The 24,511-nt window shown below is 31.9% G+C and overlaps 2 protein-coding genes across 4 annotated transcripts; one reads left to right on the forward strand and one right to left on the reverse strand.

Annotated features, from left to right (window-relative positions):
* The first annotated feature begins 1,132 nt into the window (after positions 1 to 1,132).
* Ars2 (arsenic resistance protein 2) lies at positions 1,133 to 19,669 on the forward strand. 3 transcript variants are annotated; one of them, XM_065513970.1, is made up of 8 exons: positions 1,133 to 1,234; positions 1,652 to 1,800; positions 1,862 to 2,025; positions 2,208 to 2,490; positions 4,038 to 4,104; positions 7,895 to 9,235; positions 9,311 to 10,170; positions 19,469 to 19,669. In XM_065513970.1, the coding sequence occupies exons 2-8, from the start codon at positions 1,655 to 1,657 to the stop codon at positions 19,545 to 19,547; spliced, it is 2,940 nt and encodes a 979-aa protein (XP_065370042.1). In that variant the 5' UTR covers positions 1,133 to 1,234; positions 1,652 to 1,654; the 3' UTR covers positions 19,548 to 19,669. The 3 variants fall into 3 exon arrangements, with proteins under 3 accessions (XP_065370042.1, XP_065370041.1, XP_065370044.1); XM_065513969.1 differs by lacking the exon at positions 19,469 to 19,669 and adding an exon at positions 18,640 to 19,202; XM_065513972.1 differs by lacking the exons at positions 4,038 to 4,104; positions 7,895 to 9,235; positions 9,311 to 10,170; positions 19,469 to 19,669 and adding an exon at positions 3,366 to 3,795.
* A 74-nt stretch (positions 19,670 to 19,743) lies between these two features.
* SmydA-5 (SET and MYND domain containing, arthropod-specific, member 5) lies at positions 19,744 to 23,475 on the reverse strand. The gene is made up of 4 exons (XM_065513973.1): positions 22,892 to 23,475; positions 22,569 to 22,826; positions 21,939 to 22,500; positions 19,744 to 20,292 (listed from the first exon to the last, which is right to left on the reverse strand). Exons 1-4 carry the CDS (start codon positions 23,227 to 23,229, stop codon positions 19,777 to 19,779), a joined length of 1,674 nt encoding a protein of 557 aa, XP_065370045.1. The 5' UTR covers positions 23,230 to 23,475; the 3' UTR covers positions 19,744 to 19,776.
* Positions 23,476 to 24,511: the final 1,036 nt, after the last annotated feature.

Genomic DNA, 24,511 nt, shown 5'->3' on the forward strand with positions numbered 1-24,511 from the left:
AAATAATCCAAATTTGGAGTGAAACCAATCCCTAACAGACCCTACAGACTCCATTACATCCAGAAAAATACACGATTTGGTGCAGTTTACACGCTAGTGGATCATTGGTCCTTATTTTTTTTTTAAATGTAGCCGGTGCTCGCGTTACTGTCAATGGAGATCATTGCCACACCATGATCAATGATTTTTTGTTTGCAAATATGGATGACATTGATCCGGGCGATATGTGGTTGATACAGGATGGCGCTACGTGCCAAGGTCATGTGATTTGACACCTCTCGATTATTTGCTGTGGGGCCACGTGATGTCACTGGTTTATGCTGATAAACCAGCAACAATTGACTTTTTTTTTTATTAAAATTTACTTTTTTTGTGCTATTTTTTACAATTTCAAGTTCTATTGGGCTTAAAAAAACACCCTTTATGTATGTAAAATGACAAATTCCATACAAATGTTTTTTTTTTATAAACGTTTTTTCAAAAAGCAGTTTTTGGAAAATTATGCTGATGCATATCGATACACAATGTGATTCTGAGTCGACCGGTGGGTGTTAGACAAATACTTTTGACCGTTACAAACATCAGCACAGACCCATAACATGGTGGTGTAGGGTATAAATATAAACTTTTATCTTACCGACCAAAATTTGTGGCATCTTTTCATTATGATTTTCTTTAATATTTTCATGGATTTTTAAACATTTTCACTTAATTTCTTTTAAAAATATTAACTTTTATCACTTATTAACATTTTAGAATTAATTTATAGCCTTATATTTAAAATATTTCGCAAATTCTCTTGAAAATTCCATATTTCACTAACCGGAACCACTTGTTTTTATTTCTTTGATATTATAAAATTCTTTATTTGTATTTAATTAATAAACATATTTTTAATAAAACTTGGCTGTTTTTATATTATTTTTCAATTTAGTTATTTATATTTAACAAATTTTGTAAAATTGTAATTATTTCCGCCCATTTCGCTTTCATTTCTTTTATTTACTAAATATTCCCGCTATTTTTCACAATTTTCCAAGGGTTGCCATTACCTTGAGCATATACAGGGATGTATTTCTAAACACAGGCATGTTATAGCAAGTAACTCTTAAGTAACGATTAATTAAGTCTAAAATATACATCACTATTGTTGAGAAAAAAATTAAGTGAACTGCACATAAAAAAAGCGCGTCATCTAATAGTTTTTCGTTTGTTTTTTCTAACAAAATAAAAGGTATTAAAAGCCAGAAATGAAATAAAAAGCAAGTTTATTAAACAGTCTAGAATATATTAACAAATATAAGTAAATTTCTTAATTGTAAACAATAGATTTTGTTCAATGACTAACCAGCCCAATTAGCCATAATGTGAAAAAAATGGCTGCTAATGTTGCAGGAAAATTGACAATAATTCCGAGTTTTTTGTTTATAAATATAATTAAATTTGTCGAATAGTGTTTTATTTATTTAATTTAGCAGCTTGTGGTAGTTGTTTAATGATTTTTACGTTTGTTTTCTTGATTTTTTTTAATAAATTAATTTTTGAGGTTATGTTTGCTGCAAAGAAGTTTGCCTAAATACACTTTCACCCTTATGCGTGGCTGTTTTGCTGCAGTTTTCTTTAATTTCAAAATTTCTTTTTAAAATTACAGACAATGGCCGATTCCGATGATGAGTACGATCGCAAGCGTCGCGATAAATTCCGCGGTGAACGCAGCTCGGGTGATAGTTATCGCTCGGAACGCCGTGATGATAGGCGTGGTGGTGGCAGCGGCGGCGGCCGTGATGATTGGCCGGAAAGGTGGGTAAATCATGGAGAAATATATGAATTAGGAATTAATACCAAAATATCTTTTAAACAGAGGCAATCCCTTTAGAGGTGGAGCAGCTAGTAGGGCCCGTTCAGACTATAGAGATTTCCGTGGTCCCCGCGATCGTTATGGTTCACCGGGCCGTGAAATGCCGCTAGCCAAGCGTATGCGCCAAGACTGGGGCGATGATTTAAGAGGCAATCCCAGATTTGGACGTAAGTTTTTTTATACAGCCCAATTATGAATAAAAATTCCCCGGGAGTTTTTTTCCTTTTCTCATTTTTCCTATTCATATTCAACGTGAAAAAACTCCCTGGGAACAAACTCCCGGGAAATTCTTTATTCATAATTGGGCTGATAGTTTTTTAAAATTTTAATTATTTTCAATTTTGTTTAGCCTACGATCCCTATCTTATGCATGCCTGGAATGAACATTATGCCGCCCATGGTTTACATGGTGCTTATGGTGCCGCCCTATCGCATGGTGCTCATTCTCGTGAGCCGGCTGCCAATACCGATCTACAAACTCAACCCGCCATGATGACTTTGAAACAATTCTTGGACACCCAAGATGATGGCATTTCGGATACTGAAGTTTTACGCAAATACAATGAATATAAATTGGAATTCAAGCGTCAACAATTAAATGAATTCTTTGTGGCCCACAAGGATGAGGAATGGTAAGTTTTGCAGGCATTTTCAAACATAATTTGTTTAAATTTACAAAAGGAAAAAAACTGTTTATTTGCAAATTTCTTTGTTTCAAAAAAAAAAAAAAACATCATTTCAACATGGCACGGGTGGAAAGAAATAAGACTTATTGATGTATTTTTTCTATGAAAAATAAGGATTTCTAAAAACCTGTTCCATGTTCTTTATAAAGGCTCTTTCAGTAAGTGCTTCCTGTCTTTAAATATTAATAAAACAAAGTGTGTGAGATAACATCGATGCCATTATGTATGGAATATAACATGGTGCAAATCCTTTGAAGGCAGCTCATTCGCAGTGACCTGCAACTTAAGAAAACCCCACTAGAAAAAGTCTAACGGGGTCAAATCGCATGATCTCGGAGACCTTCACATACACGTGAGCTGACCATGCCCACAAATGTCTATATCATCCAATTCAGACCAAAAGAAGGCCAACGACGATCTCCGAAGACGCCGCCAGCCCAAAATCAACATCAAACAGTGACTTTTTTGAAATGCATTGGACGCTCTTGGATCTCATGTGGATTGGTAGCGTCCCAAATTCCACAATCCAGAAATTATATAACAATTTTATCAAACTGAATAAATGACAGCCAATTCAACAGACGTAGCTTCAACAATATGGCCGCTGTCAACTGTCAAAGTTCGGAAGTTCCTATTGGAAGATCCTTTATAATGATGTTTTTTTATGATCTCCTTTTTTTTCTTTACAATTTTCCTTTATTTCCATTTCTTATCTCAAATACTTAAATCATCAAATTAAACCTTTATTTATTTATAAACATTTTTTTGTTTTTGCAAATTTGTTGTTTGTGTTTTTTTAAAAAATAAGTTTTTCTCTACAGCTATTTAAGAATGGCGTCCTCAGCCACACATTTATATACTTACATACATAGGATGGTTGTTTAAAAAAAAGCGCACATGTCCCTAGACAAAGATTCTATACTACACTCTACCTACTACTACTACTACCACCTACCACCCAAATATTGTTGTTTGTTTATAGAATCCATGTGCTGCTGCCTTTTATCTCTCCTATCATTCTGAAATCGTTCATTGAATGACGATCATGATGATGATTTTATATTCTACTTCTAACTTTTGATTTGTTTGATTTTGCACTTGGCGAGCAATGCCACAGTGTGTTTAACTTATTTTGCAAATATTTTTGAACCGCGTTTTTATTAAAATCGTTTAAATAAATTTCTATACGCCTAATTAACTTGTTAAAAAATATATATATTGTAAAGGTAAGATTTGGTAAATTCAGTTAAATTAATTTACAAAAATAAACTAAAAAATCTATAAAAAAAAAATAAACACAATTTTTAGCTGGTTTAACAATTTTGAAAAGCGGAGGAGTGTCTCGACTGGGATTTAACAACGATGGTTTCAACAAAATTTTCTTATTCAATCAGCTGTTTTAATTTACATTATTATAGGGTTTAGATTGTTATGATTTCATTATGAACTAATGTTTTATTTTTGCTTTTCTTTTATTTTATCTCTGCGTTTAGGTTCAAAAACAAATATCATCCTATGGACAGTGTTAAGCGCAAGGAGGAACAGTTGAATTTTCTTAAGGTAAGATTTAATTTATAATTTAATTAAGTCAAATAATATGTAAAGAAATATGAGTTGTGGCTGTTGCAATCATATCTAATGGTAAAAAAATTTCTAATAATTTCGAAAAATTTCGAACATAAAATTTCTAATGATTTACTAAAATATAAGAATAAAACTAATTCAGAAATGTCTCAACTTTGTTTTTTATACCCTTCGCCATGAGTGGCAATTTTTACATTTTTCATTTGCGACCCCACAAAGTATATACAGTGGTTGACAAAACAATGGAAACTTTTCCAAATATTCCATATGTAGCCCAAAATTTTAAATATTTTTTAAAATAATTTTTTTTTTTAGTATTTTACTTGTATAGTTTTATTTATATAAATTAACTGAAAAACAAACAACATAATTAATTATATTCTGAAAAAAAGGGAACAAAATTAAAAATATTCACTATTTCGCTAATGACAAAACAATGGAAACTTTTAAACTTCTGCAAGAAAGAAGTGTAAAACGAAAATAATAAAAAAGCATCCTTTTACAGTTATTTTATTTTATTTTTAAATTCTGGTAATTTTTCACAATTTCTTTTTCTAAGTTTTTCGCATAATTGCTTTTTTTCAAAGTTAACGAAAATGGCTAAAGCTAAGATTTGTGAAGAATTAAAAAATAAAATAATTAACTATTTTAAAGCTGGTTTAAAACAAGAAAGTATCTGTGAAAAATCTATATATGTATATAAAAGTGTAACGTTACTGACTGACTGATTCATCATCGCACAGCCCAAACGGGTGAAGCTGGACTCACGAAATTTTAACTGTGGGTTCCTCCCTCCCCTAAACGATCCGATAAGAAGGAATTTTTGGAAATTCGAACGTTTAGGGGGTAAAAAGGGTAAATTCAGTAACCTCATATCTTCAAAACTAATAAAGACACAAAAAAAACTTAAAGTTTCATGTTACTCCATTTAAAAAATAAGCTGACAGGTGTTTCGTACTTTTTGGAAATTCGAAACTTTTAGGGGAGAAAACGGGTAAAAACTGTATTTTGGTACTTTTTTTGCACCCTATGTATCTTTTAAACCAACAAACATAGAAACAAATTTTAAATCGTATTCTTTAACTAACAAAAAAAAATATAAGTTTGGTACTTTTTGGAAATTCGAAACCTTAAGGGATAAAAATTGTGTTTATTTTTGGTACTTTTTCATAAAATATGTTTTTCTATAATTTGACATAGACATACCAATATTTTATTATGATACAGAAATTTAAAAAGGGGATAAAATCGGGAAAATACATTATATTTGAAATTATTAAGCCAATTTTGATAATTTTTTAACATTGGTTCCTGGATTCGTACAAAAATTAACTAACAGGGTGTTATTTGGAACTCGAGTGCCAAGCTGTATATTGGGCCAAATCCGGGTAAACAGTTTGGTACTTTTTTTAAAACATATTTTTTCTTGGGCACATTAACACAGATTTCAATCGTTTGAGACATGTCTGTAGCATAAACAATTTTGGCAAAATGGAATATTTTTAAAGTTCGAACTTGATTGTTTCAAGGAAGAAAAGGAAAATTGGTACTTTTCTCCTAATGGTACTTTTTTTTAATATTTTAAATTATTTCACTTATCGACATTAAAGTTAGCTGATATGTATATGAGTGAAGTTTGTGTTAGGAATAGGGTACAATATTTAGGTACCAAAATGTGAGAACTGAACTATAGGTACTTTTTTATTCATCTAATGGTACTTTTTGAATTTTATATGACAATGGACTTAGAAACATGAAATTAAGCATATATGGTCCTAAGTGATTGTGAATTTTAAGGGTAGACTTTTTGGTACTTTTTCTTTAATCGAATGGTACTTTTTGTATTTTCTTCACCAATGAACCTAGAAACATGAAATAAAGCTTACATGGGCCAGAGTGGGTGGGAATCCACAAGTGTCTGCTTTTTGGTACTTTTCTATAATAATGGACCTAGAAACATGAAATTAAGCGTATAGGGTCCTATGTGAGTGTCATGTGTATTAATAGCGAGAGAGTTCAAGAAATTCCCAAAAAATAACTGCTCGAGAGGTTGTTAATAGTCTAAAATTAGAAATAAATACCCGAACAGTTAGTCGCAGGGCAAATGAGGCTGGTCTTGGTTGCTATCGTCCTGTGAAAAAAACACTCATTTCTAAAAAGAACCGTTCTGCTCGTCTACAATTTGCCAGGGATCATTTAAACTGGTCGATACAGAAATGGAATACTGTCCTCTTTTCCGACGAATCCAAATACAATTTAAGAGGCAGTGATGGGAGAAAATTTGTAAGACGACCAAAGGGAAAAAGATTATATCCAAAGTACACAAATAAGTCTGTAAAGTTTGGCGGTGGCAATATTATGGTATGGGGATGTTTTTTAGGGCAAGGTATGGGCCCAATTCATATTATAAAAGATACCATGACAGGTATAGGATGCAGAACCATATTAAACGATGTTATGTATCCATACGCTGAGGAAAATAGCGCCTTGTTTGTAGATTCCAACACGACAACGACCCGAAACACACCTCTAGGGTTGTAACCGAGTGGTTACAATCCAACGAGGTACGTGTTTTGAAGTGGCCTGCCCAATCGGCAGATCTCAATACCATAGAAAATCTATGGGAAATTGTAGATCCTAAAATAAGGACCCAAAATTACACCAGGAAGGAAGATTTATCGGAGGCGGTTATAAGGAAATGGCAAAATATTTCAAAGGAGACCATTGACTCTTTAATTGGTTCAATGCATCGTCGATGTGTAGCAGTTATAAAAAAATAAGGGATACCCAACAAAATATTGAGTTATTGCAAAGTTTAGACCATATTTGTTAAAATAATACCTAAGTTTCCATTGTTTTGTCAATGCCGTAATAAAAAATCTTTTAATTTTGTTTTCTCATTTTTAGAATTTAATTAATTATGTTCTTTGTTTTTGTTAAATTAAGTTGATAAAAGTATACAAATAAAATACTACAAAAATTTTAAAATTTTTTAAAAAATTATTTCAGATTTTAGGCCACTAATGAAATATTTGGAAAAGTTTCCATTGTTTTGTCAACCATTGTATATTCTGGATCGTTATAGATAGAGAAGTCGATATAGCCATGTCCGTCTGTATGTTGAAATCAACTTTCCGTAGCCCCCAAATAACTTAAATACATGATTCATACATCAATATGTTGGGAATTCTTTCGGCTCGGTTGATATTTAAAATCGACAAAATCGGAGCATTAATGGCTGAGATAAGGAAAAAACCGTGACAACCTCGATTTTTGTCCTATTTTTGATAAATATCTGGATTACTAAGTCATTAATATAGACAATATGGATATCTAATGATAGATATTTCAAAGTGCATTGCAACGATGTAGATAAGGTTATAGTAATTTGGTCCTGCAATGGGTCAAAATCGGGAAAAATATTTTTTAACCCGAATTTTTTTTTCCTCAAAAAATTTTTTTTTGTGTAATTATTTTTCCCAAAATTTTTTTTTTAAAAAATTTAAAAATATAATTATTAAAAAAATTAAAAACAATTTAAAAAAAAAAAATTTTAAAACAAAAAAAAAATATTTTTATTTAATATTTAAAAAAAAAATATTTTTATGTATAATTTGGTGAAGGGTATATAAGATTCGGCACAGCCGAGTAAAGCTCTCTTACTTGTTTTGTTCTATATTTCATTACTTTGAGCTAAATTTTCGCAAACATGTAAAATATTTCATAGCTATCATATCTCAAACAAAAATTTCTTTTTATCTTACAGAGACGCGTTGAAGTCTTCGATGATCTCCTAAAGAGTGGCATGATTAAAAATGTCTCGGTCGATACCACACAAACCGAACCTCTTCTGCGTGTTTTAGACACTGTGGTCATTAAATTGGAGGGTGGCACCGATGATGACCTCAAGATCCTCGACGAAAAGCCCAAAGAAGCCTCGTATCCAGAACGTGTGTTCGACAAGAAAAACGATCATGACGATGATGTCATTATCACATCGGTTGAAAAGAAACGTGATGACGAGCCAAAATGTGTTTCGCCCAGGCCTATTAATCGTCATAAGAAAGGCTCAGACGATGAGGAGAATTGGGATGACGATGATAATGATCATGAGGAAAGTGCTAAGACAAAAGCCAAAGAAAAATCCGAAGAGAAAAAGAAAAAATCTCTGAAACGTAAAAGAACCAGTTCAGATTCATCGTCTTCCTCATCATCTGATTCAGATTCAAGCAGTTCATCGTCGAGCAGTGAAGATGAAGATGATGAAAAGGTCAAAAATAAATATGACTTGGAGACATTGAAAAAGGATGAGGATGAAGAAATGGTAGAGAAGAAAGAAGAAAAGCCAGAAGAAGAAGAAGCTGTGGTTGTAGCTGACACTGAAAAAGTAGAGGAAAAACCCGAGGAAAAGCTTGAAAAAGTAGAAGAGGAAGAGAAGGAATTACCCGAAACCGAAACCAAGGAAACAGAGGTGATTAAAGAGAATGGCGAGGAGACCACAGAAAGCAAGGAAACAAATAAAGAAGAGGAAAAAACCGAAAAACTATCAGGTGATGAAACACCGGAAGAGACAAAAACAGACACTTCATTAGAGGAAGACAAAGAGGAAAGCAAAGAAGAGGAAGCTCAAGATAAAGAAGTAGAAGGAGAGGCTAAAATAGAAGAGGACAAACCCAAGGATGAAGAGCAACCAGAAACTATTGATTTGGACAAAGTGAAAGATGGTCCCCAACCCCGTGCATTACATCGCACCTCCTCCATATTCTTGCGTAATTTGGCACCTTCCATAACCAAGTCCGAAATCGAGACAGTGTGTCAAAAGTTCGATGGTTATTTGAGGGTGGCCATAGCCGATCCTTTGGTGGAACGTCGCTGGTATCGTCGCGGCTGGGTGACATTCAAGCGTGATGTCAACATCAAAGAAATCTGCTGGAATTTAAATAATACACGTTTGCGTGATTGTGAAATGGGAGCCATTGTTAATCGGGATCTGAGTCGTAGGGTGAGACCTGTTAATGGCATGACAGCGCACAAGACCATAGTCAGGGCGGACATTAAATTGTGTGCCAAAATTGCCATGAATTTGGATGAGAAGTTTAAACTATGGGTAAGTGAATTTTTCTAGTAATTAAAAAAAAATATATTTATTACTTACATATAACAACTGCTCTGCTACTTGCAGCAAGCCAGTAAGGAGGAGAATAAGGAAGAAAATGGCTCCACAGCCCTAGAAGCCAGTAGCGATCTTAACAATTCTTCCTCATCGTATGGCTTCAAAACCAACAATCCCGTTTTACAGAACATAACCGATTTCCTAATTGAAGAAGCATCTGCCGAAGAGGAAGAGCTTTTGGGTATTAGTGGTGACAACAAAGACTCTGAGGGTGAGGCCATCGAAAGAGATCCCCAATTATTAACGGTCTTAGACAATCTTATCTTATATCTACGCATTGTACACTCTGTGGACTTTTACAATCACTGCGAGTATCCCTACGAAGATGAGATGCCCAATCGTTGTGGCATCATACATGCCCGTGGTCCTCCACCAGCCAAAGTTTCACAAAATGACATGCAAGACTATATTAAAAATTTCGAAAATAAAATGCAAACTTTCCTGGCCAAGAGCACCACCATCGCAGAGGATGATTTGAAAAATCTCGGCAGCAAAGATACCGAAGCAGAGGTGGAGAAATTCGTACAGGCCAATACCCAAGAATTGGCTAAAGACAAATGGTTGTGCCCGTTGTCGGGTAAGAAATTCAAAGGTCCCGAATTTATACGCAAACACATTTTCAATAAGCACGGCGAAAAGGTCGATGAGGTGCGCAAAGAAGTTGAATTCTTTAATAACTACCTTAAGGATCCGAAGAGGCCACAGCTACCAGAGCATCCTGGTAACAATAAGCGTACAACATCCGAGTCAAGTGGAGGTTACAGAGCACCTGTATATCCACCCGCGTATGCACCACCCTATGCAGCTTATGCACCACCTCTTATGATACCAGGACGTGGTGGTCGGGGTTTTGGTGGACCAGGACGCAGGTAATTATTATTATTATATAGATTTTTTTTGTGTGTGAGTTTGTTTTTGATGTGTGTAATTGTTGTTAAAAGGTGTTGGGGGGAAAAGGGAATATAGTTAATTAAAGTATTTAGATTAAGTTGACAACTAGAGGAGATGAATGAGAATATGGACGTCCACTCGGGAACCCATAGGATACATTGTGATACCCTTTGGAAATATAACTAGGACAAAGTATAGACTGGGATTCTCAGAGTCCCGTTACCCAAAATAGCCAGCCTATTCCCTTGATACATCGCCCAGTTCATCATGAAATCTTTCCCCCACGCCATTTTTGCCTGAGATCATGTAATCTACGACAGTTACACAGAATATGTTTCACTGTTTCTAGTTCGTCAATATCCTCGCACAACCTACAGAAGTTACAGGGCTCCCTATCCCTGGTGCCCATCACAATCTGATTGTTTATAGTTTTAATAACGCTTCTAGAGCCTTCTTACAGTTCAGCTCTATGCTCGAGAGTACCTAATGGCATTTCAAAGCCCTCAGTGCCACTACAGACCCCTCAGTGCCACTACAGACCCCTCAGTGACGTGAGCCCTTATCAAATCCCTGGCTTTCCAGATCGCTAGGATCTCTGCCTGGAAGACGCAGCATTCGTCTGGGAGCCTGTATGAAATTTTGATGTCCTCATTAACTTCATAAACACCGGCTCCCGTGCCAGATTCTATTTGAACTCCCTTCAAATAGCTGGGGTGAAATACCGAAGTCTAAAGTGTTACCCTATGGTCCGAAATCCCTGTAGGGATACTAGCCTGACCAGTTATGTACCAGAGAAGACTCAATGAGTCTAAGCAAGTTCCTAGCCGTCACACTTGCCACCAAGACCTCAATGCTGCCGGAGATAAGCTATGGAAAGCACCAGTTATGTCAATGAAAACACATCTCTGAACTTTATTGAGTATCTTCCTATAACAACTTTTTCTCATTGCCTTCCACCAAACCGTGCAACCATAAGTAATGATGGGTCTTACAACCGATGTATAAATCCTATATACATTCCTACCCTTAGATTCAATGATCTTGAGAATAGAGTAACCAAAACAGGGGAGACAATACTTCACCCTGCGATTTACCCTTGGTAACCCGTCTTCTAATCATCATCCCCTAGTCTTGAGTTGATAATCCTGCTTCCAGGCATCGAAACCAGGAAATTCAAATATTTGCCATTCCGTTTATATACCCTTCACCATGAGTGATAAGTTTTGTTATTCCGTTTGTGATTTCTACATTTTTTATTTGAAATCAACTTTCCGTAGCCCCCAAATAACTTACATACATGATTCATACATCAATATATCGGGAATTCTCCCGGCTCTGTTGTTACTTAAAATCGAGAAAATCGGCCCACAAATGGCTGAGATATAAGGACAACCTGTTTTTGATCTACATATATCTTGATTACTATGTAATTAATATGGATCCAATAATAGATATTTCAAAGACCTTTGCTACGGCGTATATAAGGCCAAAGTAAGTCGGACCTGCAATAATCGGAAAAATATTTTTTACCCTGAATTTTTTTTTCACAAAAAAAAATTTTTTTTCATAAATTTTCATATTTTTTTTTTCACCAAAAAAATTTATTATAATTTTTTTTTCACCAAAAAAAAATTTCGAAATTTTTTAAATCTTGAAAAAAAAATGTTTTTTTTCACCAAAAACATTTTTTTATCATACATTTTTATACCCTTCACCTTCGGTATATATATGGGGCATTTCATGTCAAGTGAACCAACTTTTGAAATCGATGTCTTCCGATCGGGATGAAATTTGCACCAAGGTTAGCTCTATTGGATAGTAACTCAGACACAATTTTTCAACAACATCGGTCGAGAACTCTCTGAGTTATAGGGGGTAAAATTTTGACAATTTGGTCAAACAGGGGTTTTTTCTTATCCATGTAACTTATTACCTATTGTTCTTAGCAAAATGTGTTCCAAATAGTATAGATAGCTATTTCTTCGATCTTTCGAAAAAAAATATTAAAAAAAAAAATAAAAAATTTTTAATATTTTTTTTCCGAAATCAAAAACTTTTTTGACTTTTTTTTTAAAATACGCCCTTTTTTTTTTTTTTTTTTTTTTTTCTTAAAATAAAGTTTAGATATTTTCCTTGAACACCTACTTGGTCGCTTAGTGGGATGCGAGTGGGATATCTATCAAAATAAATATTTTGTAACTCAAAACATAAAATTTTTGACTTTTTTTGCAAAATCAAAAACTTTGTTGACTTTTTTTTCAAAATGGACCCTTTTTTAATCTTTTTTTTTTAGGTCAAACAAAAGCTTAGATATTATCCTTGAAGACCCTTTTGGTGGGATGCGAGTGGGATATCTATCAAAATAAATATTTTTTAACTCAAGACTTACAATTTTTGACTTTTTTTTTGCAAATACGATTTTTTTTCCAAATGGGCCCTTTTTTTAAAATTTTTTTTGTAGTCAAAAGAAAGCTTAGGTCCATTCCTTTAAGATATTTTTAGTCCCTTAGTGGGATGCGAGTAGGATATCTATCAAAATAAATATTTTGTAACGCAAGACATACAATTTTTTATTTTTTTTTGGCAAAATCAAAATTTTTTTCCAATATGGGCCCTTTTTTAATTTTTTTTTTTGCTCAAAAGAAAGCCTAGGTCCATTCCTTTAAGATATTTTTAGTCCCTTAGTGGGATGCGAGTGGGATATCTATCAAAATAAATGTTTTAACACAAAAATTGTATGTCTTGAGTTACAAAACATTTATTTTGATATATATCCCACTCGCATCCCACTAAGCGATCAAAACCATCTTAAAGGAATAGGCCTAAGCTTTCTTTATAGCAAAAAAAAAAAAATTACAAAAAGGGCCCATTTTAAAAAAAAGTCAAAAAAGTTTTTGATTTTGCCAAAAAATCAAAAATTGTATATCTTGAGTTACAAAATATTTATTTTGATAGATATCCCACTCGTATCCCACTAAGGGACCTAAAATATCTTAAAGGAATGGACCTAAGCTTTCTTTTGACTAAAAAAAAAATTTTTAAAAAAGGGCCCATTTTGAAAAAAAATTCGAATTTGCAAAAAAAAAGTCAATAATTGAATGTCTTGAGTTACAACATTTTTATTTTAATAGATATCCTACTCACATCTTCCTAAGTGACAAAATAGGTCTTAAAGGAAAAGACCTAAGCTTTCTTTTGAGCAAAAAAAAATTTTTAAAAAAAAGTCCCATATTGGAAAAAAATTTCGATTTTGCAAAAAAAAATTAAAAAATTGTTACAAAATATTTATTTTGATAGATATCCCACTCGCATCCCACTAAGGGACTAAAAATATCTTAAAGGAATGGACCTAGGCTTTCTTTTGAGCAAAAAAAAAAAATTAAAAAAGGGCCCATATTGGAAAAAAATTTTGATTTTGCAAAAAAAAATTAAAAAATTGTATGTCTTGCGTTACAAAATATTTATTTTGATAGATATCCTACTCGCATCCCACTAAGGGACTAAAAATATCTTAAAGGAATGGACGTAAGCTTTCTTTTGACTACAAAAAAAATTTTAAAAAAAGGGCCCATTTGGAAAAAAAATCGTATTTGCAAAAAAAAAAGTCAAAAATTGTAAGTCTTGAGTTAAAAAATATTTATTTTGATAGATATCCCACTCGCATCCCACTAAGCGACCAAAAGGGTCTTCAAGGATAATATCTAAGCTTTTGTTTGACCTAAAAAAAAGATTAAAAAAGGGTCCATTTTGAAAAAAAAAGTCAACAAAGTTTTTGATTTTGCAAAAAAAGTCAAAAATTTTATGTTTTGAGTTACAAAATATTTATTTTGATAGATATCCCACTCGCATCCCACTAAGCGACCAAGTAGGTGTTCAAGGAAAATATCTAAACTTTATTTTAAGAAAAAAAAAAAAAAAAAAAAAAAGGGCGTATTTTAAAAAAAAGTCAAAAAAGTTATTGATTTCGGAAAAAAAATATTAAAAATTTTTTATTTTTTTTTTTAAATATTTTTTTTCGAAAGATTGAAGAAATAGCTATCTATACTATTTGGGACACATTTTGCTAAGAACAATAGGTAATAAGTTACATGGATAAGAACAAACCCCTGTTTGACCAAATTGTCAAAATTTTACCCCCTATAACTCAGAGAGTTCTCGACCGATGTTGTTGAAAAATTGTGTCTGAGTTACTATCCAATAGAGCTAACCTTGGTGCAAATTTCATCCCGATCGGAAGACATCGATTTCAAAAGTTGGTTCACTTGACATGAAATGCCCCATATATAAGTTTGTCATTCCGTTTGTAATTTCTACATTTTTCATTTCCGACCCTATAAAGTATATATATTCTGGATCCTTATAGATAGCGGAGTCGATTAAGCCATGTCCGTCTGTCTGTCTGTCCGTCTGTTGAAATCAATTTTCTGAAGACCCCAGATATCTTCGGGATCCAAATCTTCAATAATTCTATCACACATGCTTTCGAGAATTTTGCTATTTAAAATCAGCAAAATCGGTCCACAAATGGCTACGATATGAGGAAAAAACAAGACAACCTCGATTTTTGACCTATTTTTGACCTATATCTGGATTACTAATACATGCAACGACGTATATAAGACCATAATAAGATTGGACCTACAATGGGTCAAAATCGGAAAAAAAAAATTTTAAACCGAATTTTTTTTTCACAAAAAAAAATTGAAAAAACAAAAAAAAAATATTTTTTACCCCGAATTTTTTTTTCACAAAAAAATTTTTTTTTTTCATAAATTTTCATAATTTTTTTTTTCACCAAAAAAATTTATCATAATTTTTTTTCACCAAAAAAAATTTCGAAATTTTTTAAATCTTGAAAAAAAAATGTTTTTTTTCACCAAAAACATTTTTTTATCATACATTTTTATACCCTTCACCTTCGGTATATATATGGGGCATTTCATGTCAAGTGAACCAACTTTTGAAATCGATGTCTTCCGATCGGGATGAAATTTGCACCAAGGTTAGCTCTATTGGATAGTAACTCAGACACAATTTTTCAACAACATCGGTCGAGAACTCTCTGAGTTATAGGGGGTAAAATTTTGACAATTTGGTCAAACAGGGGTTTTTTCTTATCCATGTAACTTATTACCTATTGTTCTTAGCAAAATGTGTCCCAAATAGTATAGATAGCTATTTCTTCGATCTTTCGAAAAAAAATATTAAAAAAAAAAATAAAAAATTTTTAATATTTTTTTTCCGAAATCAAAAACTTTTTTGACTTTTTTTTAAAATACGCCCTTTTTTTTTTTTTTTTTTTTTTTCTTAAAATAAAGTTTAGATATTTTCCTTGAACACCTACTTGGTCGCTTAGTGGGATGCGAGTGGGATATCTATCAAAATAAATATTTTGTAACTCAAAACATAAAATTTTTGACTTTTTTTGCAAAATCAAAAACTTTGTTGACTTTTTTTTTCAAAATGGACCCTTTTTTAATCTTTTTTTTTAGGTCAAACAAAAGCTTAGATATTATCCTTGAAGACCCTTTTGGTGGGATGCGAGTGGGATATCTATCAAAATAAATATTTTTTAACTCAAGACTTACAATTTTTGACTTTTTTTTTGCAAATACGATTTTTTTTCCAAATGGGCCCTTTTTTTAAAATTTTTTTGTAGTCAAAAGAAAGCTTAGGTCCATTCCTTTAAGATATTTTTAGTCCCTTAGTGGGATGCGAGTAGGATATCTATCAAAATAAATATTTTGTAACGCAAGACATACAATTTTTTAATTTTTTTTGGCAAAATCAAAATTTTTTTCCAATATGGGCCCTTTTTTAATTTTTTTTTTTGCTCAAAAGAAAGCCTAGGTCCATTCCTTTAAGATATTTTTAGTCCCTTAGTGGGATGCGAGTGGGATATCTATCAAAATAAATGTTTTAACACAAAAATTGTATGTCTTGAGTTACAAAACATTTATTTTGATATATATCCCACTCGCATCCCACTAAGCGATCAAAACCATCTTAAAGGAATAGGCCTAAGCTTTCTTTATAGCAAAAAAAAAAATTACAAAAAGGGCCCATTTTAAAAAAAAGTCAAAAAAGTTTTTGATTTTGCCAAAAAATCAAAAATTGTATATCTTGAGTTACAAAATATTTATTTTGATAGATATCCCACTCGTATCCCACTAAGGGACCTAAAATATCTTAAAGGAATGGACCTAAGCTTTCTTTTGACTAAAAAAAAATTTTTAAAAAAGGGCCCATTTTGAAAAAAAATTCGAATTTGCAAAAAAAAAGTCAATAATTGAATGTCTTGAGTTACAACATTTTTATTTTAATAGATATCCTACTCACATCTTCCTAAGTGACAAAATAGGTCTTAAAGGAAAAGACCTAAGCTTTCTTTTGAGCAAAAAAAAATTTTTAAAAAAAAGTCCCATATTGGAAAAAAATTTCGATTTTGCAAAAAAAAATTAAAAAATTGTTACAAAATATTTATTTTGATAGATATCCCACTCGCATCCCACTAAGGGACTAAAAATATCTTAAAGGAATGGACCTAGGCTTTCTTTTGAGCAAAAAAAAAAAAATTAAAAAAGGGCCCATATTGGAAAAAAATTTTGATTTTGCAAAAAAAAATTAAAAAATTGTATGTCTTGCGTTACAAAATATTTATTTTGATAGATATCCTACTCGCATCCCACTAAGGGACTAAAAATATCTTAAAGGAATGGACCTAAGCTTTCTTTTGACTACAAAAAAAATTTTAAAAAAAGGGCCCATTTGGAAAAAAAATCGTATTTGCAAAAAAAAAAAGTCAAAAATTGTAAGTCTTGAGTTAAAAAATATTTATTTTGATAGATATCCCACTCGCATCCCACTAAGCGACCAAAAGGGTCTTCGAGGATAATATCTAAGCTTTTGTTTGACCTAAAAAAAAAGATTAAAAAAGGGTCCATTTTGAAAAAAAAAGTCAACAAAGTTTTTGATTTTGCAAAAAAAGTCAAAAATTTTATGTTTTGAGTTACAAAATATTTATTTTGATAGATATCCCACTCGCATCCCACTAAGCGACCAAGTAGGTGTTCAAGGAAAATATCTAAACTTTATTTTAAGAAAAAAAAAAAAAAAAAAAAAAAGGGCGTATTTTAAAAAAAGTCAAAAAAGTTATTGATTTCGGAAAAAAAATATTAAAAATTTTTTTATTTTTTTTTTTAAATATTTTTTTTCGAAAGATCGAAGAAATAGCTATCTATACTATTTGGAACACATTTTGCTAAGAACAATAGGTAATAAGTTACATGGATAAGAAAAAACCCCTGTTTGACCAAATTGTCAAAATTTTACCCCCTATAACTCAGAGAGTTCTCGACCGATGTTGTTGAAAAATTGTGTCTAAGTTACTATCCAATAGAGCTAACCTTGGTGCAAATCGGAAGACATCGATTTCAAAAGTTGGTTCACTTGACATGAAATGCCCCATATATAAGTTTGTCATTCCGTTTGTAATTTCTACATTTTTCATTTCCGACCCTATAAAGTATATATATTCTGGATCCTTATAGATAGCGGAGTCGATTAAGCCATGTCCGTCTGTCTGTCTGTCCGTCTGTTGAAATCAATTTTCTGAAGACCCCAGATATCTTCGGGATCCAAATCTTCAATAATTCTATCACACATGCTTTCGAGAATTTTGCTATTTAAAATCAGCAAAATCGGTCCACAAATGGCTACGATATGAGGAAAAAACAAGACAACCTCGATTTTTGACCTATTTTTGACCTATATCTGGATTACTAATACATGCAACGACGTATATAAGACCATAATAAGATTGGACCTACAATGGGTCAAAATCGGAAAAAAAAAATTTTAAACCGAATTTTTTTTTCACAAAAAAAAATTGAAAAAACAAAAAAAAAAAATTTTAAATTTACAAAACAAAATTTTAAAATTTAAAAAAAATAAAAAAATTTAAAATAAACGAAAAAAATTTTTTTCCAAAAAATTAAAAAAAACAACTGGAAAAGAAATTAAATTTTGTTTACCTAAAAATATTTAAAATTTTGAAGTATAATTTGGTGAAGGGTATATTAGACTCGGCACAGCCGAATATAGCACTCTTACTTGTTTATTTTCAAAAAAAAAAAAAAATTTTAAATTTTTTTTTTTAATTTTGAAAAAAAATTCAAATTTAAAATTTTTTTTTACAAAAAAATATTTTCAATATTTATCTTAAAGCATACTTTGGTGAAGGATATATAAGATTCGGCACAGCCGAATACAGCTCTCTTACTTGTTCTATGATATTTTGTGTTTGTGCTTGTTTTTTTTACTTTTATTTTTCATTTAATTTTGTTGTTAAATCTTTTTATTCTAATCATTTACTTCTAAATCTACCTATATCTTTTATATATTTCTATTATTATTACTATTATTTTTGTGTGTAAACTTTTTTACAGAGAATTGCCCATAGAACATCAACGTCGTATTATCGGTTATCATGATTTGGATGCTCCAGCCAATTTTGATATCTTTGACTAAAAATTTAAATAGAAGAAGTTAATGGGGTGGTGTATGGCTACTACTATGTAGAAAATTAAACTATATCAATAGATGTTTGTTAAAAATCTATGAAATTCGGCCAGTTTTATTTTTGAAATACAAAATTTTTATCGAATTGACCACCGGCCATGTGTGTGTTCTGCTATTAGATTTTCTGTAAATTTGTTTATAATACAATGCATACATGTTTCATATTTAATTTTTCTTGTAATGTGTGTTGTTAGCCAATATTAATTGTTTTTGTTTGATTTTAATTAGAGACAACATTTTTATTTCCAAATATTTTTTTTTATATCTTACATATTATTAATAATAATAGTAATTTTAATATTAATAACACTAGCGTAGTAATGATACTTATTAATACCTTATTAATATTATTACTTCTTTAAAATAATAAATAAAACCAAAAAAACCTACATGCAAATGTAGTGAAAAAGGAAAAAATCAAAGAAAACAATTGCAGGGTAAGTGAGAATGTAAAGGAAACTGTAAATTAAATAAATTTGGTAGTAAATTTTTAAACAAATAGATAGAACTAACATATAATTATAAAAGTTGGGTTAGGTTTACAAACTAACCTCACTTTTTATAATTCAACCTAGCCTCACTTTAAACTATTAGAACTATAAACTAAAGTTTCCCTTTCATTGTTGCTTATTCTGTATATTTATTTTTTTATTTAATTACAAACAATTTTGTTTATTTCTTTCTCATTTATTTTAGACCTGGTAATGAATATCGCCAAATCATCCAATACAGAGACTTGGATGCTCCTCAAGATCCCATTGATATGTTTAATTAATTAAGAAAAGAACAAAAACAAAAAAAACAAAAGAAACTTTTTGTGCAACAAACAATTATTTTATGTATTCTACTATATAAAAAAGATATTGACACTGTTTATAATAAATTATATATACATAACTATTTCTCTTCTGATCTTAACCCGGTTTTATCATTAATTATTTTGCAAACAACAATAGAAAAAAATACAAAAATTTATTTACTTTGTAGACATTCCATTCCTTTTATTAAACTTTAACCAATAAAATATCCACATATTCCAAAGCCTTGTTAACACGATCACTTAGTTTACTACCCGCCACATTATCCAATTCCTTTTCCAGAAACTTTGAGGCCTTCAATAAACACTCCCTAGCTTCCACATACAATTTTTTCTCCACCTTTACTTGCTGCTTCAAACGTTTAGCCTGTTCCACTAACACAGTATGCTTTTCATACAGTATTATACCCACATAAATCGAGAGACGTATTGTGAATGGATCTAATTTCTGGCAAATTTCATAAAGTTCCTCACACATGTTGAGTTTCTTGGTCAATTGTTCTTCCGATAGTTGCTGCATTTTATAGCCCAATTCATTGCCATAGAGTTGGATGAGCGAGTGCTTCAAACTGAACATATGATAGTGATTTGGATGCAAAAATGTAGACAACTTATCGATAAGACTTTCGACTTGTTTGAGGGTGGGTTTGCGGGCCAATAGAGATTCTACCTCCTCGGTCATTTGGGTTAAAAGATAGCGGACCTGGAAATGGAATAAAAAACAAATTTCGATCATATCTTTAAGATAGAAAAATCATTGGATACATTTTGGGATACAGTCATATGTTAGCTTCAATTAAACCTTCAATCGTAACTCTTTATACAGTCATATTTCAGCTTCAATTAAAGGGGTTTATACAGTCATATTTTGGCTTCAATCGTAGGTCTTTATATTTTAGCTTCAATTAAAAGCCTTTCTACAGTCATATTTTAGCTTCAATCGTAGGTCTTTATACAGTCATATTTACATTTAGGGATACAGTCATATTTTAGCTTCAATTAAACCTTCTATCGTAACTCTTTATACAGTCATATTTCAGCTTCAATTAAAGGGGTTTATACAGTCATATTTTGGCTGCAATAAGAGTCCCTTATACAGTCATATTTTAGCTTCAATCGTAGGTCTTTCTACAGTCATATTTTTGCTTCAATCGTGCGTCTTTATACAGTCATATTAAGAGCATTTCTACAGTCATATTTTAGCTTCAATTAAAGACCTTTCTACAGTCATATTTTAGCTTCAATCGTAGGTCTTTATACAGTCATATTTTAGCTTCAATTAAAAGCCTTTCTACAGTCATATTTTAGCTTCAATCGTAGGTCTTTATACAGTCATATTTTTGCTTCAATTAAAGGCCTTCCTACAGTCATATTTTAGCTTCAATTAAAGGCCTTTCTATAATCATATTTTAGCTTCAATTTAAGGCCTTTCTACAGTCATATTTAAGCTTCAATCGTTGGTCTTTACAGTCATATTTCAGCATCAATCGTAGGTCTTCCTACAGTCATATTTTAGCTTCAATTAAAGGCCTTTCTACAGTCATATTTTAGCTTCAATTTAAGGACTTTCTACAGTCATATTTTAGCTTCAATCGTAGGTCTTTATACAGTCATATTTTTGCTTCAATTAAAGGCCTTCCTACAGTCATATTTTAGCTTCAGTTTAAGGCCTTTCTACAGTCATATTTTAGCTTTAATTTAAGGCCTTTCTACAGTCATATTTAAGCTTCATTCGTAGGTCTTTATACAGTCATATTTTAGTTTCAATTAAAGGCCTTCCTACAGTCATATTTTAGCTTTAATTTAAGGCCTTTCTACAGTCATATTTTAGCTTCAATTAAAAGCCTTTCTACAGTCATATTTTAGCTTCAATCGTAGGTCTTTATACAGTCATATTTTTGCTTCAATTAAAGGCCTTCATACAGTCATATTTTAGCTTCAATTTAAGGCCTTTCTACAGTCATATTTTAGCTTTAATTTAAGGCCTTTCTACAGTCATATTTAAACTTCAATCGTAGGTCTTTACACAGTCATATTTTAGTTTCAATTAAAGGCCTTCCTACAGTCATATTTTTGCTTCAACTAAAGGCCTTCCTACAGTCATATTTTAGCTTCAATTTAAGGCCTTTCTACAGTCATATTTTAACTTCAATTTAAGGCCTTTATACAGTCATATTTCTAAAATTCAATCGTAGGTCTTTATACAGTCATAATTTAGCTTTAATAATTGCTCTTTATACAGTCATTTAATCTATTTTAATATTTTCTATTAGAAAAAGGATCTGGGGCAATAGTTTTTCTGTAAAAATTCCCTTGAGAAAATTATTTTCTATAAAGCCAACTACCCACCTCTTCTCCACTTATAATCATTGGACATTTATTGCACACCCAATCGCTTTTGCTATCCAAGGGATCTTTAGGCAACTGTATTCCATCACATTCAACATTTACATCGCCCACGCAACGCAAAGCATTGAAATTAGTACCCATTTCCGTGGGATCGCGGCAACGTTCACAGCTGCACAGAAAATGTTTTGTAATCATGAGGTGTTCATGACGCATTTGAGTGGCCCACAGCATGTTCGAGTACATAATCTTCAAATGTTCTCCCTTCTTAATGTCACGACCGGCTATAACCGAAATGCGGAAGCCATTGTGCTGATCAAATTGAAAATAACAATTGGGCAGACAAGAATGTTCCATCATGCAGGCTGTATAGAAGACGCCACTCAATTCCAAGCCAGACGACAAACTAATGCACATGTAATTGGTCTCTATAATGCCACAAATGCGATGTAAAATAGCGCTGTCATATTCGGGCAAATGTTTACTCTTGGTCTGTCGTTCAACCGTTTTTAAAGGTTGCAAAAAATTGCGCTGCAAATAGGACACAATGCGTTGTTCAGCATCTCTGGGAAATGAAAAGAGAATTACTTATTTGGTTTCAATAGCAGTTGTGGTTTATTAATTGTAACTTACTCCTGCAATTCCGTGCCCTGTCTGTCCTCTTCATGACTTTGCATGTCCATTAGTTCGCTCCATTTTTTGGTATTTTGTCTTTGCAAAATCAAACATTTCAAAACCAACAAAGCATCCGACCGATAATAATCCAACAAGGCATTCATATCTCCAGCCGGTTTCGGTCCAGATCCCAGCATTAAAATACAGCATTCTAAAGCATGCAAATTAGGATTGTCCAACCCCTCACAGTCGGGAGAACAACAGGGCCAATGGCATCTATATAAATACATGAAATGAATAATAAAACCAACTCTAGCAAACATTTTTAAATTCTAACACACTTTGGACACTGATATGCACCCATGCGACAAGGTGTAAAACAGCCCACACAGGGCATAACCGGTACTTCTTGTTCCTTTTCCGTTAAATACCACTTGGGACCCACAACCAAGGGCGCTTCACAGAATATAGTCGTACCAGCTTTAATATCTTTAGTGGCCAACAGATAACGACCCACTGTTGCATCATTATCAATGCGAAAACAGCGACATTCTTTTTTATGCAGCTTCCAATGCTGGCGCTGATGTTCAGCTCCACAGTATTTGACTACTTTGCAAGCGGAACAAAAAAGAGTGGCCGGTATTTGACACACTGCACAACCATCAATGGCGGAATCCATTTTCAATTATTTTTGTAATTTTATTGAATAAAATTATTGTGATTATTAATTAGGATAAACCGTTTTAATAAATTTATGAAATTTTTCACAATTTTTTGTTGTTTTATATGTGATGGTTTATATTTTTAGATTTTAGAATGATGGCTATATACACACTTGAACTGCTAGTGACACACTAATTTAATAGTGTGTTCAAATGATCTTAAGAGATCACTCCCACAGAGAATTTATGTTTTAAATATAACGCAGGCGCAGTTTGAATGAAAACAAAAAGATTTTGAATGATTTTTTAAAAGATGAATTGGTGAAAGAATTGTTTTAAGAACAGTTTTCTCAAAACTTTTTCTTTATGATTAACTACTGTCCCAAAACATTTTCTATGGGAAAAGTGTTGTCGCAATAAATAATTGAAATTAAAGAACAACTGTGGTCCCAAAACGATTTCCACATGAAAATCTTGTCCCAAAACTCTTTTATAGAATAAGTGTTACTCCAAAAGACTATAGAAAACCGGTTCTCCCAAAACTTTATGGAAAACCGGTTGCCCCAAAGCCTTTTCTATAGCAAGACAGTTGTCCCAAAACTTTTCCTATAGCAAGACAGTTGTCCCAAAACATCTATAGAAAGCCAGCTGTCCAAAAACTTTTTCTATAGAAAGCCGGTTGTCCCAAAACTTTCTATAGAAAAACTGTTGTCCCAAAACTTTTTCTATTTCTATAGAAAAACTTTTTCTATTTCTATAGAAAAACTTTTTCTATTTCTATAGAAAAACTGTTGTCCCAAAACTTTTTCTATAGAAAAACTGTTGTCCCAAAACTTTTTCTATAGAAAAACTGTTGTCCCAAAACTTTTTCTATAGAAAAACTGTTGTCCCAAAACTTTTTCTATAGAAAAACTGTTGTCCCAAAACTTTTTCTATAGAAAAACTGTTGTCCCAAAACTTTTTCTATAGAAAAACTGTTGTCCCAAAACTTTTTCTATAGAAAAACTGTTGTCCCAAAACTTTTTCTATAGAAAAACTGTTGTCCCAAAACTTTTTCTATAGAAAAACTGTTGTCCCAAAACTTTTTCTATAGAAAAACTGTTGTCCCAAAACTTTTTCTATAGAAAAACTGTTGTCCCAAAACTTTTTCTATAGAAAAACTGTTGTCCCAAAACTTTTTCTGTAGAAAAAACTGTTGTACCAAAACTTTTTCTATAGAAAAAACTGTTTTCCCAAAAACTTTTTCTTTAGAAAAAACTGTTTTCCCAAAAACTTTTTCTTTAGAAAAAACTGTTTTCC

Source organism: Calliphora vicina, chromosome 5 (assembly GCF_958450345.1).
Source record: "Calliphora vicina chromosome 5, idCalVici1.1, whole genome shotgun sequence".
NCBI classification, from domain to species: domain Eukaryota; kingdom Metazoa; phylum Arthropoda; class Insecta; order Diptera; family Calliphoridae; genus Calliphora; species Calliphora vicina.